General features: G+C 41.1%; 1 protein-coding gene across 12 annotated transcripts in view; it reads right to left on the bottom strand.

The window, feature by feature from the left end:
- Positions 1 to 19,130, bottom strand: part of ehbp1l1a (EH domain binding protein 1-like 1a) — a 45,951-nt gene that overhangs the window by 15,999 nt on the left and 10,822 nt on the right. For 2 of the 12 annotated variants that reach the window (XM_085400774.1, XM_085400776.1), the window contains exons 7-16: positions 16,281 to 16,349; positions 15,136 to 15,381; positions 14,546 to 14,608; positions 11,009 to 11,224; positions 10,748 to 10,891; positions 10,457 to 10,630; positions 10,279 to 10,338; positions 10,092 to 10,197; positions 1,576 to 6,845; positions 1,435 to 1,489 (exon numbers count right to left, since the gene is read on the bottom strand). In XM_085400774.1, the coding sequence (XP_085256900.1) occupies positions 1,435 to 1,489; positions 1,576 to 6,845; positions 10,092 to 10,197; positions 10,279 to 10,338; positions 10,457 to 10,630; positions 10,748 to 10,891; positions 11,009 to 11,224; positions 14,546 to 14,608; positions 15,136 to 15,381; positions 16,281 to 16,349 (6,403 nt within the window). Of the gene's footprint in view, positions 1 to 1,036; positions 1,241 to 1,434; positions 1,490 to 1,575; positions 6,846 to 10,091; positions 10,198 to 10,278; positions 10,339 to 10,456; positions 10,631 to 10,747; positions 10,892 to 11,008; positions 11,225 to 14,545; positions 14,609 to 15,135; positions 15,382 to 16,280; positions 16,350 to 19,130 lie in introns of all 12 variants that reach the window. The other 10 variants (XM_085400771.1, XM_085400772.1, XM_085400775.1 and 7 more) reach the window with 10 other exon arrangements.

Raw genomic sequence — 19,130 nt, 5'->3', positions numbered from 1 at the left:
CAAAAAAGTGGTCTGCCTAGTCCACAGAATGTCTTCTGGTGAACCAGCCTGATTAATCTGTTAAGGCCAGCGTCTACCACCCTGAGAATGACAAGCTGGTGGAGTCGCTGAACAAGACAAGTCAACGAAGTCAAGACAAGGATGAGAGTAACTGGTATCACTGGCTAGACTCCACCGAGTTTTCTCCCTTTTAGTTGCTGTTTGGCAGAAACCCACAGGGAGTGTTGGACCTGATTAAAGAAAAATGGGATGAAGGTCTCACCCAGGGAAAAATAAAATTCAATACATCCTGGACCTGAGAGCAAGGCTTTAGTCCAGTTTCCACAGGAGAATCGCCCCCCTGCCCAGTAACATCAGCAGTGGCTGTACAATAGAGGGACTAGGCTAAGACATTTTGTATTGCTCCCTTCATCAAGCTCACAATTACTCACCAAGTGGCAAGGACCCTCGGTGGTCACACGGGGAGTGGTTGATATTGACTATGAAGTGGTGCGGTCAGACAGGGGTGAAGCCACACAAATATACCACCTCAACCTCCTAAAAGAATGGAGAGAGGCTGATACTGCTTCTCTGGTGAGCTCGGTTAAGGATTGAGATGAGTTTGAGCCCAGCGTACCAAATTCAACCATTGCCCCAGCTTACCCCATGTCCCAGGTCGACAAACTCCTAGACCAGTTGGGCACTGCTTGCTTTTTCACAATGCTGGATTTAGCCAAAGGCTACTGGCACATTCGCTTGTCTCCAGAGTCTACAGAAAGAAACTGCCTTCTTCTCTTCATATAGATTGTACCAATTTATTACAAGGGCTGGGGGCTTTTAGTCCCAGCAGGTGAGCGGGGTTGACCAACGTGGACGAGGCTGACTAAAAGAGCCAGCCTGTGGATGTTGGCACATAAAGATAAAGTGAAAACTGCACCGTGAGCACAAACAGTGTCACAAGTCTAGAATGACCTGGACACTGAAATATCAGACTCTGTCTAGGATTATTAATAAGCAACCCATGCTTTATGCAGTTGGTTTCAGTTTGAACACTTACCCTTTGTGGAAAACACCCACAATAGCACCCACTAATCCAGAGATATCTTTTTCCTTTTCTGATAGAGAGGATTCTCCTTTTTTTTCTGTTATTGTTCCTTCAGCTTCCAATAGTTCCCAACCTAAGATTCCCACCAGCTCAGATCTTTCCAATGGTTTCTTCACTCTTAGGTCTTCTTCTGCTGTCCTCTCTATTTCAGATTTTCTGAGGACCCGAATATAAAGGATTTTAAAGCCTGGCTGTTAAAACTTAATTAGCACTAAAATTATAATATCATGAAATTCAACGTCATATTTGTTGTCAGTTTACCATGCAATCTAAATTTGCTGGCCGAAGCAGTGCATGTTAGGCAAACACTAAATGCAAAAAACGCAAGAGCATCAGGCACGTCCACTTACCTATTATCTACATTAAGTTCTATGTTTTGCTTGGCACCAATTTTAAGTTTCTCTTCTGTTTAAAAGAAAAATCAAATGGATTAAAATGTATGGCAAAGAAAGATAACTCCGAGCTTTATATTAACATTACAAATGTCTCACCATATGAAAGTTCTGTGCTTGGACTGCTACCAGGTACAAAAGAAACACCAGGATTTCCTGTGTCTTTGAGATATGACTCTGCATGAGGTAATTCTTGCAAGGTTTGCTTCTTAGTTGCAGGTGGCACAGGCATTGTTTTTGCAGTTGGATTCAATTGCAAAATACTGGGGAACCCAGGAGTTTGAGTGAGTTTTGGACACGATGGAGCCATTGCTACCATGTTCTTAACTTCATCTTGCTTATGGTCTTGTTTTGCAGGAAACTCTCCAATGCTAATTCTTTTATTGCGTAGGTTTTTAAACAAGATCTTGTTGAATGTTGCCACGGTTTGTATGTTCATAGATTCAGCACTATGCCTTCTGGCTGATGGAAAACCTGGGATGCATGAAACACATGGAGCAGAAGAGTTTAGGCTGACCATATTTGGTGATTTGTTTGTAATTTGAGCAGACGGAAAACCGGATGCTCTGGCTTTTTTGGGGCAAGACCCCACTTGTGCTATCATGTTTACGTTGAAGCAATCCGACTTGACCTGTTGAGTAAGTACCACAAACATTTCTGCCATTTTCTTCTGAGGTCTTGACAAAATAGATTTTGTTTCACTTAGCCAACCTGTGCTTGGTACTGGAGTCATGGATGCAAATCCCTTGATACATGAAGCACTGGCACAGTAAGGTACAAAACTTATTCTGGATTTATTCTTGGAATTGTAATGGGGCGCAGACTGGAATCCAGGGATTCTGGAGTTTTCTGGGCAAGCTGGCGCCATTAAATGCATAATCTCTGCATTTTGATTTGGAACATCTTTAAGAAAAACTGTCTCCTTTGGATTTTTATGCATAGATCCATAAGTATATGGATCTAAAAGCCACTGGGATTTTAAGCCCACTTTGAGTGAGGCAAACCCTGGCAAACTTGATACTTGCGGGCAAGCGGGTAGGAGAGTTAGGATATTGTATTTAGTGACAGTAGGAAAGCCTGGAATCAATGATGATCTTGTACACGATGGAACTAAAGGAAGCATGTGGCTTGGTTTGTCTATGATCACTGGTGAGCAGATTATGCTAAGATGAGTATTCCTTTGTGGTCTGTGCATCAGTAAATCCGTTTCAGATGGCCATCCCACGTTCAGATGTGATTCAATCGATGAAAATCCAGGTACAGCAGAAATTACTGGACACAAAGGAAGGAGGTTGACCATATTCAGGCCATGAATTTTGGGACATGGAACAGATGGGAAACCAGGAATACTTGAAACTTTGGGACAAGTTGGTAGAAGGAAAACCATTAATTTCATTACTCTCTCATTACTTGTCATTTTGCTCTCTCTGTCCATCTGCTTGTCTTTCATTCTTGGTTCAAACAGTGGTTCCTTGCTTATTATCCAGTCTTTTGAATCATAATATGATGGAAATCCGGCTATTTGTGACAGTTTGGGGCATGAGCATGAAAGACTGACCATATCTGTCATATCTGCAACATTATACAATCTGGGATTTGGCACAGAGGGAAACCCAAAGATGCACGAATTCCTTGAGCAACTTTGTGCAAGAGAAACGATTCCATTCATGTTTTTAGGTATTTTATCGAGCTCCATTACTAACACGAGCTCCCTTTCAGACGGCTTCTTCCACAATGGTTGATGAATGGTGTTCCAGTTTTTGCTGTCAGCTTGTAATGATGGAAAACCAGCTATACTGGAGACAGTGGGGGAAGATGGAAGGAGACTGAGCATTCTAGACTTATTACAGATTACTGTCGGTGCAAAAACAGATGGAAATCCTGGGACAGAAGCTTCTTTTGGACAAATCGAGGCAAAGGTTGACATTGCCTTCATTTCACCATGGTCAAGGCTATATTCAGTCATTATGAGGTTGAGTTTCGCTTGTTTTACTGCTAAAGGTCTAAAATCTGTTATCCAGTTTTTGCTGAAAGGATTCTCCAATAATGAGGGAATGCCTTCAATTAGAGAGATTTTTGGACAAGAACCTAAAATGCTGTTTTTAGCCAATCCACACTTTACTATAGTAGATTGTGGAATCACGGTCATGTCTGTTATTGAGGAATGCTCTGGACATGTTGGCGTCAAAACTCCCGGTTCTTGAATTCCATCCTTCTCTCTTAGTAACACTTCTCTTTCAGTCATGGCACTAAATTCTTCTTGCGACATCTTTGATCTGCTATCAATAACAGATTCTGAGCCAGGTATGCTGCATACATCTGGACCAAAGTGATTTGTATAACTGTATTGAGACACAGATGGGAATCCTGGATTTCTAGCCTTCCTGGGGCAAGAGCGTGCCAGTGAAACCATTTCCTTCTTTTCACTTTCATTCTTCTCTAATGAAGATGGTGGTAATATTCGCTGTATTTGAGATTGTTTCTTCCAGATTAGCTTTCGATCAACACGCCACTGTTTTTCATAATCTGGTGGCATTTTGGATGGCATGCCAGCAATGTTTGTCAACCTGGAACAGGTCCCCAAAAAATTAACCTGTTTATAGCCCGTTTCAGGCGCCACACAACTTTGCACACATTGTGCACTAGGCTGGCAAACATTTTTATCTATTTCTAGATATACGTCTCCTTCTGGGTGAAGAGCAAGTTCTGTGGTTGCAACTTCAAAATCTTTTGATGACTTTTTCCAAGTAGATTCATTGTGCACAAGGGATTCAGATGTTTGTTCAGAAGTAGTAGGAAATCCAAATGTGCTGCTGATGGTTGGGCCAGGCAACAGTATGTTTACGTTGAAGCAATCCGACTTGACCTGTTGAGTAAGTACCACAAACATTTCTGCCATTTTCTTCTGAGGTCTTGACAAAATAGATTTTGTTTCACTTAGCCAACCTGTGCTTGGTACTGGAGTCATGGATGCAAATCCCTTGATACATGAAGCACTGGCACAGTAAGGTACAAAACTTATTCTGGATTTATTCTTGGAATTGTAATGGGGCGCAGACTGGAATCCAGGGATTCTGGAGTTTTCTGGGCAAGCTGGCGCCATTAAATGCATAATCTCTGCATTTTGATTTGGAACATCTTTAAGAAAAACTGTCTCCTTTGGATTTTTATGCATAGATCCATAAGTATATGGATCTAAAAGCCACTGGGATTTTAAGCCCACTTTGAGTGAGGCAAACCCTGGCAAACTTGATACTTGCGGGCAAGCGGGTAGGAGAGTTAGGATATTGTATTTAGTGACAGTAGGAAAGCCTGGAATCAATGATGATCTTGTACACGATGGAACTAAAGGAAGCATGTGGCTTGGTTTGTCTATGATCACTGGTGAGCAGATTATGCTAAGATGAGTATTCCTTTGTGGTCTGTGCATCAGTAAATCCGTTTCAGATGGCCATCCCACGTTCAGATGTGATTCAATCGATGAAAATCCAGGTACAGCAGAAATTACTGGACACAAAGGAAGGAGGTTGACCATATTCAGGCCATGAATTTTGGGACATGGAACAGATGGGAAACCAGGAATACTTGAAACTTTGGGACAAGTTGGTAGAAGGAAAACCATTAATTTCATTACTCTCTCATTACTTGTCATTTTACTCTCTCTGTCCATCTGCTTGTCTTTCATTCTTGGTTCAAACAGTGGTTCCTTGCTTATTATCCAGTCTTTTGAATCATAATATGATGGAAATCCGGCTATTTGTGACAGTTTGGGGCATGAGCATGAAAGACTGACCATATCTGTCATATCTGCAACATTATACAATCTGGGATTTGGCACAGAGGGAAACCCAAAGATGCACGAATTCCTTGAGCAACTTTGTGCAAGAGAAACGATTCCATTCATGTTTTTAGGTATTTTATCGAGCTCCATTACTAACACGAGCTCCCTTTCAGACGGCTTCTTCCACAATGGTTGATGAATGGTGTTCCAGTTTTTGCTGTCAGCTTGTAATGATGGAAAACCAGCTATACTGGAGACAGTGGGGGAAGATGGAAGGAGACTGAGCATTCTAGACTTATTACAGATTACTGTCGGTGCAAAAACAGATGGAAATCCTGGGACAGAAGCTTCTTTTGGACAAATCGAGGCAAAGGTTGACATTGCCTTCATTTCACCATGGTCAAGGCTATATTCAGTCATTATGAGGTTGAGTTTCGCTTGTTTTACTGCTAAAGGTCTAAAATCTGTTATCCAGTTTTTGCTGAAAGGATTCTCCAATAATGAGGGAATGCCTTCAATTAGAGAGATTTTTGGACAAGAACCTAAAATGCTGTTTTTAGCCAATCCACACTTTACTATAGTAGATTGTGGAATCACGGTCATGTCTGTTATTGAGGAATGCTCTGGACATGTTGGCGTCAAAACTCCCGGTTCTTGAATTCCATCCTTCTCTCTTAGTAACACTTCTCTTTCAGTCATGGCACTAAATTCTTCTTGCGACATCTTTGATCTGCTATCAATAACAGATTCTGAGCCAGGTATGCTGCATACATCTGGACCAAAGTGATTTGTATAACTGTATTGAGACACAGATGGGAATCCTGGATTTCTAGCCTTCCTGGGGCAAGAGCGTGCCAGTGAAACCATTTCCTTTTTTTCACTTTCATTCTTCTCTAATGAAGATGGTGGTAATATTCGCTGTATTTGAGATTGTTTCTTCCAGATTAGCTTTCGATCAACACGCCACTGTTTTTCATAATCTGGTGGCATTTTGGATGGCATGCCAGCAATGTTTGTCAACCTGGAACAGGTCCCCAAAAAATTAACCTGTTTATAGCCCGTTTCAGGCGCCACACAACTTTGCACACATTGTGCACTAGGCTGGCAAACATTTTTATCTATTTCTAGATATACGTCTCCTTCTGGGTGAAGAGCAAGTTCTGTGGTTGCAACTTCAAAATCTTTTGATGACTTTTTCCAAGTAGATTCATTGTGCACAAGGGATTCAGATGTTTGTTCAGAAGTAGTAGGAAATCCAAATGTGCTGCTGATGGTTGGGCCAGGCAACAGTATCCCAGCTTTTCTATTTGTCTCCATCTGCGTGTCAGCCATTTCTTTCATCATCTCACTGTCTTTCTGTGGTGCTTTTCTAATTTCCTCTGTAGTCACCTTTGGTAGCTCTTCCCACAGAATGATCCTGTCTGCAGGATAACTTTCTGTAGTCATTTTTGGTAGCTCTTCCCATTGAATGGTGCTACTATTTGGAGGTTTTTGTAGTTGCTGTTCAGCGTTATTTACTTGGGTTTGGGATAGTGGTTTTGCAGCACCAATCGAACATGTTGACTGCAGTAAAACCACGTTTTCATCACTAAAGAAAAGGTAAATACAAAGTCACAGTCAATACTCTACAGTCAAGGAGGAGGATGCCACAATAATATAATAAATATATTAAATCATTTTATTAAAGATCAATGCAATTCAAGTTCATAATCTTCATAATAATACAGTGAAACTCTGGTACAGGGTTACGGTCACTGTGAAGTAGATATAAATCTTTTAAAATCATTTTAAAATCATTTTTTTAAAATAACACGCTTGAATAAAGCACTGTTACTACTCTTTGTTGCTTTAATAACTTCATAATGTCATGCATGGTATTCGACAAATGCATTTCACAACAAACAGTCCAGTACTAAGACACCACACTCAAGAACTGCACCCCACAAACAAAGCACCAAGTCACAACATTTTGCTGATGATGATTCCACAGCGACTGTGCAACTTTTTTTTTTCCATTTCTTCTGACTTTGTTGCAATGCATAGTCTTTGATTACTTTTTTATTTGCTTTATATTCAGTGCTTTTAGCTGCAACCAGTGTTGCTCAGTAACATCACTATTGCTGGAATAGTGACAATAACAACAACTGAAGCTCATCTCATAAAAAGAGCATAATTAATGGCATCCAGAGCAGAGGTCAGGTATCACGCTCACATACACTTACCTGCTCTCACTGTTTCACTGTTCCTAGCATACCAGTAATACCATAATCTGACGTAATGGCAACCAGTGACTCTGAAAGTGACTTCAGTGATCTCAGCTCCTTTGGCAACACTCTCTCTCCTTTGTAACTTTAACTTACTTTATATTTTTAGCAACCACAAAAAAGTTCAAAACTACACAACTGATGCAAACTACAAATAAGAATTCTGCCAGCTGGTGTTTAGCTGTAACAATGTATCACATCACTGCATCACAATGCAAAGCAAGGGACTAGCAATCACAAATAGTGGCCTGTCAGGAATTGAGTGGCACATTTTACAAATCACATTTCTAAAAGCAGAATCAAAAAGCAGAAGTTTCAAAAATTTCACCCAGAAACATCAAACAGGGAACTCAAACACTGTTTTTAAAGCAACCGCTTCATCTTCTTAACATGGAGTCTAAAATCAGATCTAAAATCTGATTGGTCTGGCCTTTTCTCATAACTTTCCAACCCTGTTCAGTTGAGATGATGATTGGTTGACTTGAATTTCAGCAGCCTTGATGGGAAAGGTTCATGACTTCTTATGCAGCTTGATTAGAGACAATATATCAGGCGTAACTCGACTTGACAGAAGCCTTACTAAAGAAATGTTCTTTCAGTGGATGTTGTTGACTGTTTCCTTGAGGTGGATGTAGCTGCTCTGAGGTAGAGCAGGTCATCTACTAAGGTTAAGGAAGGTTAGTGGTTTGATCCCAGGCTGCTCCAGTCTGCACACCAAATATCTTTGGGCAAGATACAAACTCCAAGTTGCTCTCTGATGCGTCCATCTTTCCAAAGCATGCCACGCATTCTGTGAATTTTTTCGGGACTGAAATAGCATGGGGTGGTTTTATATATTGTAATAAAAAATTTCATTTTTGCAATTAGTGCAAACTCAAAAAAAATTTATTGCACTAATTTTTGCAATTAGTGCAATTTATTTTCTTGATCTCGAGGCTGTTTTGTTCATTCTTTCTTGTAGACCGCGTTGTTGCTCAGTAAATACATGTTCTTCTTACAATTATGACACTATTATCATTTATTAAAAGCAACACTTCCTGAGTCACATTAAACATTATGTAATAATAAATAAATACTTTTTTTCTATTCCCCACCAGAATCATCTTCCTGTGTAACTCTTTACAGTTCAGGTGCTATTTTTAAATCACTTAAAGTGAGTCCTGTTTTACCTCCTCTTGTAAAGTTGAATACTTGCAGAAAATAAACTAAATGTGTGTTTTTTCGGTGCAAGATTTCCCGTTGACGATCGCTGCTCATGTGAGTCTCTGAGCTTTCAGCAGGTTATTTGATGAATACATCGTTCCCAGGCCAAAAAAGGAAAATCTCAGTTGCACGGTGAGACCACGAGCATGATCGTTGTTTATTTCAAAATTCACTGGTTTGTTTCCTAAATTTGTCTCACGTGGACAACAGTGAAACTGTTGCATAGCATGCCAGCATGTAATTTTGTTACACTGAAAAATTGGGGATTTGTTGGTCACACAAACACAATCTTTGCACACCTCACTACTCAGATTTGTTTCACTGTGACTTTGTTAAAAAATGAAAATCCAATCAAAAGTTCTGACAAAGCACAAATGGAGAGAACATAACTTCCAGACAATGTCGTTACACAGCAGCTTCAAATAAAGTGGCTCAGAATTACATGAGAATATAACCTTAACCCTCCTGCCATCCTTTAAAAAACTCACACCCATCACCCTAGGGACCATTCTCAGCCACGCCATAAAAAGACCATATATCCATATTTTATTCCACTTTAAATTAGCCAGCCTTGTAAAACTACTTCTCCCTGAAATATTCATGTAAAGTTTTAATTATATTTTCGTTGTTTTAACCCTTCAAATCCCAGTGTTATTACATGAGCGCCCTGTGTTATAAGCCCCAAAAACCAAAAAACGAAACTAAATATTTCCACAAAAAACCAGTTGAAGTAATATGTGATTGTCATTATAAGTAGGCCTTTAGATGGACCAAAGATTGGCACCAACATACATTTTGACCTGCCATTATTTTTTTTGCATTTTTTTTGCAATTTAAAAATTAAAACTTCAAGGCCCTGAGTCTTCATTGACATCCAAGAAAAGAAGAAAAAATAAAATCATATGATGATAATTTGGGGTTGAAAAATAGCGTTTATAATGGAAGTCAATGGGCAGAAAATGGTCCCCAGGGTGATGGGTGTGGGGATTTCTGCTGCTCAGCCATTTTAGGCTGATTTAAGGAATTCACACTGGAATATTAACATTGACAGGTAAAAACTATCCTGTGGCAAGTTTGGTTATATTCCACTGAACACAGTGGAAATGGCAGCCATTTAACACATAGCAGTGGCACAAAAAGGTCCCAAGAAGGCAGGAAGGTTAAAGAGGAAAAACAGTGTTTTTCATTTTTATAGGCCAATTAAACAAGGATAACTACACCTCATGAAGTACTCTCGAAACTACAGTTTGATAGAACCATAAGCAAAAATGTTGTGATATGGGAACGTGGATTATTGTTAGACGATCGTGAAAACACAGCAAATGTTCAGAAGTGCCAAACTCAAGCAGCCTGCAGGAACAACTTACCCTGCTGATGCTTTGGCAGCGTCGAGTCCACACGCTGTATCTCTTTTCCTCTCTGAAGCTCTGACCTTCTCTGACCTTTGGCTGGCTGGGCCTCCAGGGTTAGAGGCTAATAACATACAGTTCAGAGAGTTAGCCATGCAGTCCGTACTGTAGGCCTTACCCCACTGAATGCTGACTTGATGCTTACCTGTGGGTGCTGTGCACTGGTTATCCTCTTCATTCAGGGTGCTCAGCTGTCTTTTGAACTCTAATAAGAAGGAAAAGCAAAGATACGATTTTACAAATCAAGCTAAAAAACGAGGTTCGTGTGCCATCACGCTAGCATAGCAGCTACACTCTTTTCTGTGCTGAACCTAACCATGTACCTGCATCATGTTCACAGACTGAAAGAGAAGGAAACACATGAGCAGAGGAAAGATGTAGAGAAGGTGAGGCGGTCTCTAATGCAGATGTGACCTGAGGTTTCCAAAAAGAAACATATCCAGACCCTCCGCTGGGTTTCTCATCTAAAGGCTGAGCAGTGGGCAGAGAAGATGAAGCTGACAGGAAAGAAAACAAGAAGGGAAAAACAGAGACGAATGAAAGAGAAGTACAGCAAGCAGCCTCTGATCAACATGGCAGAGTACTGGTCTGGGTTTAAAGTAGAGCAGAATTACATGGCATCTCTAGTCTCTGCTTTTTCTGCAGAAGTGCAGCTTGTCCAGGATCACTGACAAAGGGATGCAGAGACGTAGGAGAGTGGGCCAGCTGTGCTAGAGGGACCTGAGATTTAGGAGGCCTCCATTCAGTCTGCCAGGAAGCTGGAAAACAAAGGGGAAAACATGGGAGGACAGAGTAAGGAAAAACCAAAGGTAAAGGTCAAGTAAAGGGTGTGGAAAATATCTGCTTGGTCTACACTTTAATCTCTGTCCCTTTACCTGACTCTGGGGAAAACGGTAGACTGGTAGGTTTGATATGGGCAGACCCCATATCAGACTCTAGCAGAGGTGGGGCAAGCTTTTCAGAGGTGGAGCAGGCTTTGAGAGCAGGACGTGGCGGAGGTATAGGGAAAGAGCTGAGTAGAGCTGAGGATGATGATGAGGAAACAGAGGAAAAAGAAGGACCACTCTGCTCTCTACGTGCACTAGTACAGGCTGAGAAAAGACAAGACAAGAAAAGAAAAGACAAGAAAAGAAAAGAAAAGAAAAGACAAGACAAGACAAGACAAGAAAAGACAAGACAAGAAAAGAAAAGAAAAGAAAAGAAAAGAAAAGAAAAGAAGAGAAAAGAAAAGTTATCGCTGCATTATTGTGATAATCAAGACAGCAAACTTTTCACATGTGAAAATATACAAGGGAAGCTTACCTGTGCATGCAGAGTACTACATATAACATCGGCTGCATGACACACTACTTTGTGTAAAACACTACATTTGGCAGCAGTTTGACAACTTTCCAAGGATACATTTAGTTTTAGTATTTAACATATGAAAGTATTTATTCTGCAGTTATTTTCAAAGCTATGACATCAGAGCTCTGTCAGTGCTTAATGTAATGGTCTGTTCTCAAAATAGATTCAGATCAGTAAGTCTCATTCTCAATATGAAAACTATACTTCTAATGATGGGTCCACACAGGAAGTGACCAGCAGTGACGTGGGGCCAGAGGCCACTGAGACAGGAACAGCCTGTGAAGCAGTGGGTCAACTTTAACACTTTAACCACCTACCAACATGCTCGGCTTCCCTCTATCACATCTCAAGGCCAAACTGGTTTCATCATAGGAAGACATGGATTCTTTGTTTGGAATATTGTGCAAAGAGAAACTGCTGAGATCTATCCTGATTTAAATCCCATGTGTAGGCTGGACGGAGATATTTAAAACACTTTTCAGGTTTTTGGGACTCCTGCCCGTCCCGTCTGCCCAACAGATTGATTTTCCCAAGTGGACCACCACAGCTTTTGCTATAATGGTCCACTTGACTGGCATAGTTTGTTCAATTTTTATTATTTAGATTTTATTACAAACAGAACGTACAGGACTGGGGGGCCAGGAAAGAGAAAGACGAGGGGGAAAGAAAAGAAACTGAAAATCTGCTCGATCACCTGCTGAGAAAAAGAAACAGCACAGCAGGGAAACCACAGCACCAACCAACATGAGCATCAGTTACAGTGAGCAATAAATATCCAGTGTTACTGAGCAGCATACAGAGCTAATAATGCATGATATGTTTAGACCACGATAGTGTGTGTGTGTGTGTGTGTGTGTGTGTGTGTGTGTGTGTGTGTGTGTGTGTGTGTGTGTGTGTGTGTGTGTGTGTGTGTGTGTGAGCTTGTATTCTGCTTGTATTACCACTTGTCCCTTAACCGAATTGATAACTTATTTCCTTGTTAATTTACAGTTAGCCATAATGCTTTAATTTATACATTGCTGGTGTAACTTTGTTTGACACACTATCCTGGGTTTGTTTGTGGTAGCAGCAGTTACATCTATTACATCCATGCATATGTTTTAAAGCAAACACTACTAACCATCAGGTCATTTGAATTTTCTTCTGTTCACAGGCAAATGTCCGGTAAATTATGTTTCTTCATATTGCTTTGGTTATAATTACCATGTTTGTCCATGTATTCAGGTCCTATATTTAAGACGGGTATATGGGAAGGGCCGCCAAGTATTTCCTGTTTATACCCACATAGCAAAGTTGGTATGGCCCTGATCTGGCCCACACAATGTGCTTACACATGGCCCACATGCCGCAAAGAATGACGGCCCTTTGGTGGCCCAGATCTGGTTTGCCAGAGGTGGCCCACACATGGGCCAGCACAAGGCCAGTTGCAGACACACTGCTGGCTCAGATGTCAGCCTAATGTGTACCTTAATCAAGCCATGTAATAACAACATGTGCCGGAACATAATAGTGCAAAAGTAACATAACTCTGTTCTTTTATAGCGCTTTTTTGCTCTCCCAGATTACTCAAAGTGCTCTATGCCACATTCACCCACTTTCTCTAAACTGAGTGCTTCCTAACTGCATTCATTCACATTCACACTCTTGACATGCCGACTGGAGGAGCCAGGGATTGAACCACCAACCTTCCGATCAGTAGCTGACCTGCTCTTCCTCCTGAGCTACAGCCACCCGGTGGTGACCGTGAGTAAACCGTCACTAGGTTTTGCATAAAGTGTAAACTAACAAACCTGTCAAACCTGCATTTGAAACGTTGGCTACCATAGCAGTATAGTATTGCAACAAGGCATTTGGGTCCTCTAACTAAAATAGGAAAACAGGAACATGAATAGTGCCATCATTGCCAGACCTGGCCCACATCTGGTTGACATACACCCTGCCATGACACCAGTCAGTCAGAAGTGCCAGCTTGATGCCGGATCCGGGCCAGACCTGTTTTCTATGAGCATGCAATCACATAGACAGTGCCATCTATGCCAGGCCTGGCCCATATCTGGATGACATACGTCTTATCATGCCAGAGGTCAGCCAGCAGTGCCGGCTTGATACCAGCTCCGGGCCAGACCTGCTTGCTATGTGGGTATAGGGTCATGAGGTCATTAATTGCATCACTGGGTGTAACCAAATGAAGTTTTTTTTCATTTTGTATTGATTATTTTCTTTAAAGTAGCCTTTTGAGTTGTACTTCATGCAGTGTTTTACTTTTCAAACCATTTAGCTGAGTAAATGAGTTTGTCAATTTCATGCATAATCTTATTCCTGTTCTTTGTTTAGAATTGTATTGTTTGGTCCGACCTATTTGTTTCGATGGTAGAGACTAACGAGGTTCAGGTGTGGATAAAATCCTGTATAAAGCAAGTGGGATTTTTTCCTACCAGGTTGATTGTTTTATGGAGATGCCAGAAATAAAGTATATTTAAAAGAAGCTTAAATAGTCTGCTGATGCTGTTTACTTATCACCTTCCTTGCTGCTTACGTTATGCTACTTCACAGTGTCTAATAATGGGCGTGGGGAGCTAGAGGGCACGGGAACTCAGTCCTGAGTTAAACCTTTCTCAATTCCAAGACAAGAAGCAACTGCCAAGATAGCCAGGATAGCATTGGCTGGCTAGGACAGCACATCCATGAAATGGTTACCCAGGCAACCTAAGACAGGAACATCAGCTGAACACCAACTAAGCAACAAAGCAAAGTATCACTTCCTGTGTGGACCCACCTTTAGTTTACCTGTTGCTATCAGATTTTATTTCCTTCATACATTTTATGGTATGTTTGCTTAAATGGATGTTTTACCCTGAAGTGCAGCATTACCCTAAATACATAAATACCAGTTTACATGATGCATCTACTCTAATGTCAATACGAACAGAGCAGAACGGGATTCCTTGCAAACAGCTTTGTTTTTTCCAAAACAAAGCTGTTTGCAAGGAATTTGAGGATTGAGGGAGATAGAAAGATGGATCAGAGGGTAAAGGGGAATTTTGAAGAAATTAAAGAGAGGAAACCTTGGGCCTTCAAGGCTTCAGTTGAAGAGGAGCCAAAATGGAAGCTTTGGGGCCTTTGAGGAGCTGAAATGTCCACGAGACGCCAGCAGAACATGTCCAGGAAGCGCCAGAATCAGAAGAGAAAGGGAGCAGTGTGAAGATAAAAGACAAATAACGAGAGCAAGTGAAAATATGCAGACTGTTAACTACGCTACAACCAGAAGACAGGATTCACAGCATTTATGAAAATGCACATGAGAGGTGAAGGAGAGAGTGCAGGCAGTGGAGATGAGTTTGATGGCAGGAGTAACCTACAGCCTCACCTCAGTTGTTGCAGCATTAGCTATAATAATGACTTCTAGCATTATAATAGGATATAATGAGAAAGAAATATCAACAGTGAGCTGCAGTTTTATCCTAACTTTACTAAGAATAGGTGTAAATCCATGAACATACACTCCTTTAACAGAAAGTGCTTCAGCTCTGCAACTGGTGCAACAGATGCATTGATGCATTAAATCAAATGCAGATAATCCCTTTAAAAATGGGCTCTCAGGGTCAAAGAGAAGAAAGGGAAGCACACAAAACTAGTAACATCTGTTGACGAGTACCTGATCCAACAGTGTGCTGGAAGATTTTGGGGAGTACAGGAAGGTGAGAGTGTGCAAAGGCTGGCAACGAGTAGGCATCGGGAGAGGGCCGAGCTTGCTGGGTAGTGCTCGGTGGTTGTGCGTGGGTTTGCAATGAGAAAGATGGAACAGATGGATCAGGGACTGGCAGTGACAGTAGAGGATAAGATGGTGCTGAAAAGGTGGAAGAAATGCCAGAAGACCTTTTCCTATCAGTCTCTGAGGTCACTGAGTGAAAGATATGACATGCACAGGGATAAGGGAGAAGATGGAAAATAAAGAAATGAAATAAAGGTCAGCAGGAAACAGGAAACAAGCAGAAATGTAAAAACATAATGACATGTGTACTCCCAAACTCCCAAACTGGCTCTAATAAATAAAAAGGTCAGGTTGGACACTGATTTTAACCCATTAAATCAGTTTTAGGCCAAACCTTTAGGTCAAATTAATGTAACTCTTGTTCCAGGGGCACAATCGAAAAATTGCAATGGTTTATAAAAGCACCAACTCTGTGCTTTTCAGTGATATTAGGGTCAGTATGGTCCTCCCAGGCAAGGCGCCACATCCAGATCTTGTCAAATAACACAGAAAACAACAAAAACAAAACAAATTTTTAAAAAAACACAATAAAAAGAACCAAAATGCCTTTAAAATGTCTGTTTTCTGCAGAGCTCCATCACACTGACTCTCTCTTCTTTCAACCAAACTTTAATGCAACACCATGCCTGGCATTACCGTAATTACTCTAATAAAACTGAAAAGCACAAATCGCTGCTTTTAGGAAGCTTTGGAATTTTTTCATTTGAGCAAATGTTTCAGGAGTTACAGATGTTTAAAAAAAAACATTGGAAAATGCACGGCGACAGGTTAGGCTTTAGATCAGGGTGTCAAACTCCAGTCCTCGAGGGATGTTGCAGCAGTGACACATGAAAAGGTTTCAGGACACCGGCCCTCGAGGCCTGGAGTTTGACACCCTGGTTTAGAGGGTTAAAGTAAAGTCGCAGATGCATATATGAAAGTGGGTTTTTGTGTTATTTTTAAGAAAACATATGTGAGTGTGGAAAGTGGAAGAGAGGAACTGAAAGGAGGAAGAGAAATGATAATAAATTCACAGAAGTGAGAATTACCTGTGGGGCCTAATTCAACTACAGGCCTCCAGGCCAGATCATGAACTCTTTCAGTGGGGGAAGCAGAGGCTTTTGTATGAAGAAAGAAAACAGCAGGCAGAGTGATTAAAAGAATGGAAAGCACATTTTATATAGGAAACCAAAAAGGAAGCAGCAACAGTTAAGGAATATAAGTTCAAAGAGAAACAGAATAGAGAGAAGGGGCATAATTTCCTCCCTCCAACATGAGTCTAAGCTAAAAACAGTTTCTAAAATGCTTCGTTCATGTGGCATTGATTCCATATCTACCAGAAACAGAACAAATCTGTTTGGAAGTGCCATGAAAAACATATGAGCCCTTTTCAAGATTTCTTAGTTTTTTCATATTTGTTGTTACAAATCAAGAAAATTTTAATATCAGACAAAGATAAGGAGAATAAATACAAAATACAGTGCAACACAATAAAGTTACGATTTCATTATTGGAACAAAGCCATCCAAACCTACCTGGCCTTCTGTTAAAAAGTAATTGCTGCCTTTATTAAATCATGAATTAACTGCCTCCAAACCTAATAACTGCTCGTGCCACCCTTGGCAGCAAGAACTACAATCAAGTGTTTGCAATAACTGGCAACAAGTCTTTCACATCGCTGTGGAGGAATTCTGGCTCTCTTCCTTGCAGAGTTCAGACTTTTAGCAGATTGTTTTTTTAGTCATTCAGAGGTGGACTTGCTGGTGTGTTTTTCAGATCATAGTCCTGCTGCATTATTCGAGTATGCTTGACTTTCCTGCCCTGAACTGGAGATTATTTGATTTTCTGGATTCATGGTTCCATCAATCATAGTAGTCTCTGCTGGTACAGAAGCTTGAAAGCAGCTCCAGACCATCCCAGTACCACCTCCATTTCTGACTGTTGGTATCATGTTCTTTTTATTAAATATAACACTATATTTAGAGTTTTAGTAGTCAAACCTTCCAAAAAGTTAATCTTTTGTCTCATCAGGTCAGAGAATATTTTCTTAAAAGTCTTGGAGGTCATTCAAGTAGTTTTTTGGCTAATGTGAGACGAGTCGTTGAGGTCTTTGGGGTCAGAAGTGGTTTTTGCCTTGGAACTCTCTCATGGGCTGAGGCAGGTGAGGCCTGCAGTTTTTTAGATGCTGTTCTGGATTCTGTTAAGGCCACCTGAATGAGTCATGATGGTGCACTTAGATCAATGTTGTTGTTATAGGCCGGCCACTCCAAAGAAGGATCGCCTCTGTTGGTTGGCTAGATTCCCAAACCCTTAGAAATGGCTTTGAAACCCTTTCCAGACTGATAGAAGTCAATGACTACGTTGCTCAGCTGTTCTCCAGTTTCTTTCAGTCATGGCATGAAGTCCATTTTTTTCTGGTCAGCATCACTTTGTCACGCAGGTTCTAGTCAAGTGATTTCTTGATTCCTAGGTCTGGCAGTAATAAGGCCTGAGTGTCACGATATCTTACAGCATCCTGCCATGACACTGCGGGGCGACCGTGGCTCAGGGGGTTGGGATGCGTATCTGTAACCGGAAGGTCGCCGATTCGATCCCCGGGCTCTCTGTCCTGGTCGTTGCGTCCTTGGACAAGACACTTTTCCCTACCGCCTACTGGTGTTGGCCAGAGGGGCCGATGGCGCAATATGGCAGCCTCGCTTCTGTCAGTCTGCCCCAGGGCAGCTGTGGCTACAACCGTAGTTTGCCTCCACCAGTGTGTGAATGTGAGAGTGAATGAATAGTGGCATTGTAAACCGCTTTGGGTGCCTTGAAAAGCGCTATATAAATCCAATCCATTATTATTATTTGTCTCTAACCATGAAGAACCCTCACGTTAACTTTTATCGAGTGGAAAAAAGTTAGCATTCATTCTCCAGCTTCGCTGTGTTTATGTTATGGTAGCATAGCTGTGTCGCTAGCGATCACGTAGCACATCATTATATACCAGCTAGCCCAACTTCAGTAACCCTGCAAACGTCACTGCTGTTTAGTTTTCTGTCTTCATTCATGTTGGAAGTGATAGCAGAGCTGTACGTTTGAATTTTGTCAAAAATCTCTCAGTCAGAACATGCTATATCATGTTTAGGTGAAAGCTAGCGAGCTAACTTCCTGCTAGCTTCTAACTCTGTTAAATGTAAATAATCCTGTTTTTATGGATGCCTGGGTGTTAAAATTAATTGTTACACCTGGTAAAGCAGCAATGCTGATCATTTTATTAAAGATGAAAGATTTTAGACAGTTTTTAACTCTCAGTGATGCGGCTGTGTTCGTTTGACTTTGGGACCTGAAGCGGACAGAGTTTAGGACCCAGATTACTCCACGAGGCTCCTGACTACGGTGGCCGTAATGCTCCGACAATCCATCAAGCGGTGCGGCTTCATAGCTTACCAAAGTCGTACTAAAACATTTTTTGACAGATTTTTGAGCGCCGTGTACCACATAAAATCGATTTGAGGTCAGTAAGCACAACCAGAATTCATACATAAGGCGCACTGTTGATTTTTGAGAAAATTAAAGGATTTTAAGTGTGCATTATAGTGCGGAAAATGTGGTATACAGAAGAAAAGAATATATCGCGATATATATCGTTACCGCACGTGCTTCAAATTATACCACGATATGGATTTTAGGCCATATCGCCCAGCCTCAAATGGGAGTAACTACTTGTTCACACCGGGCAGGTAGATCTCCTTAGTTTTTAATAAATGATTCATCATTTAAAAGCTGAATTTTATATTTATTCAGGTCATCTTTGTCTAATCCCAAAAAGTTCATTCTGGTTATCTGGACGTCGCGTTTTCAGTGGGAGAAACATTTCGTCACTCAAACATGCAAAGCACCCAGAAGAAATCAGGAAGGGG

Source organism: Rhamphochromis longiceps, linkage group LG3 (genome assembly GCF_057381845.1).
Source record: "Rhamphochromis longiceps isolate RC_006_pf linkage group LG3, R_longiceps_female_GT1.1, whole genome shotgun sequence".
In the NCBI taxonomy this organism is placed as follows: Eukaryota; Metazoa; Chordata; class Actinopteri; order Cichliformes; family Cichlidae; genus Rhamphochromis; species Rhamphochromis longiceps.
The sequence above is the reverse complement of the archived record's forward strand: the minus strand, read 5'-3'. Positions and strand labels throughout refer to the sequence as shown.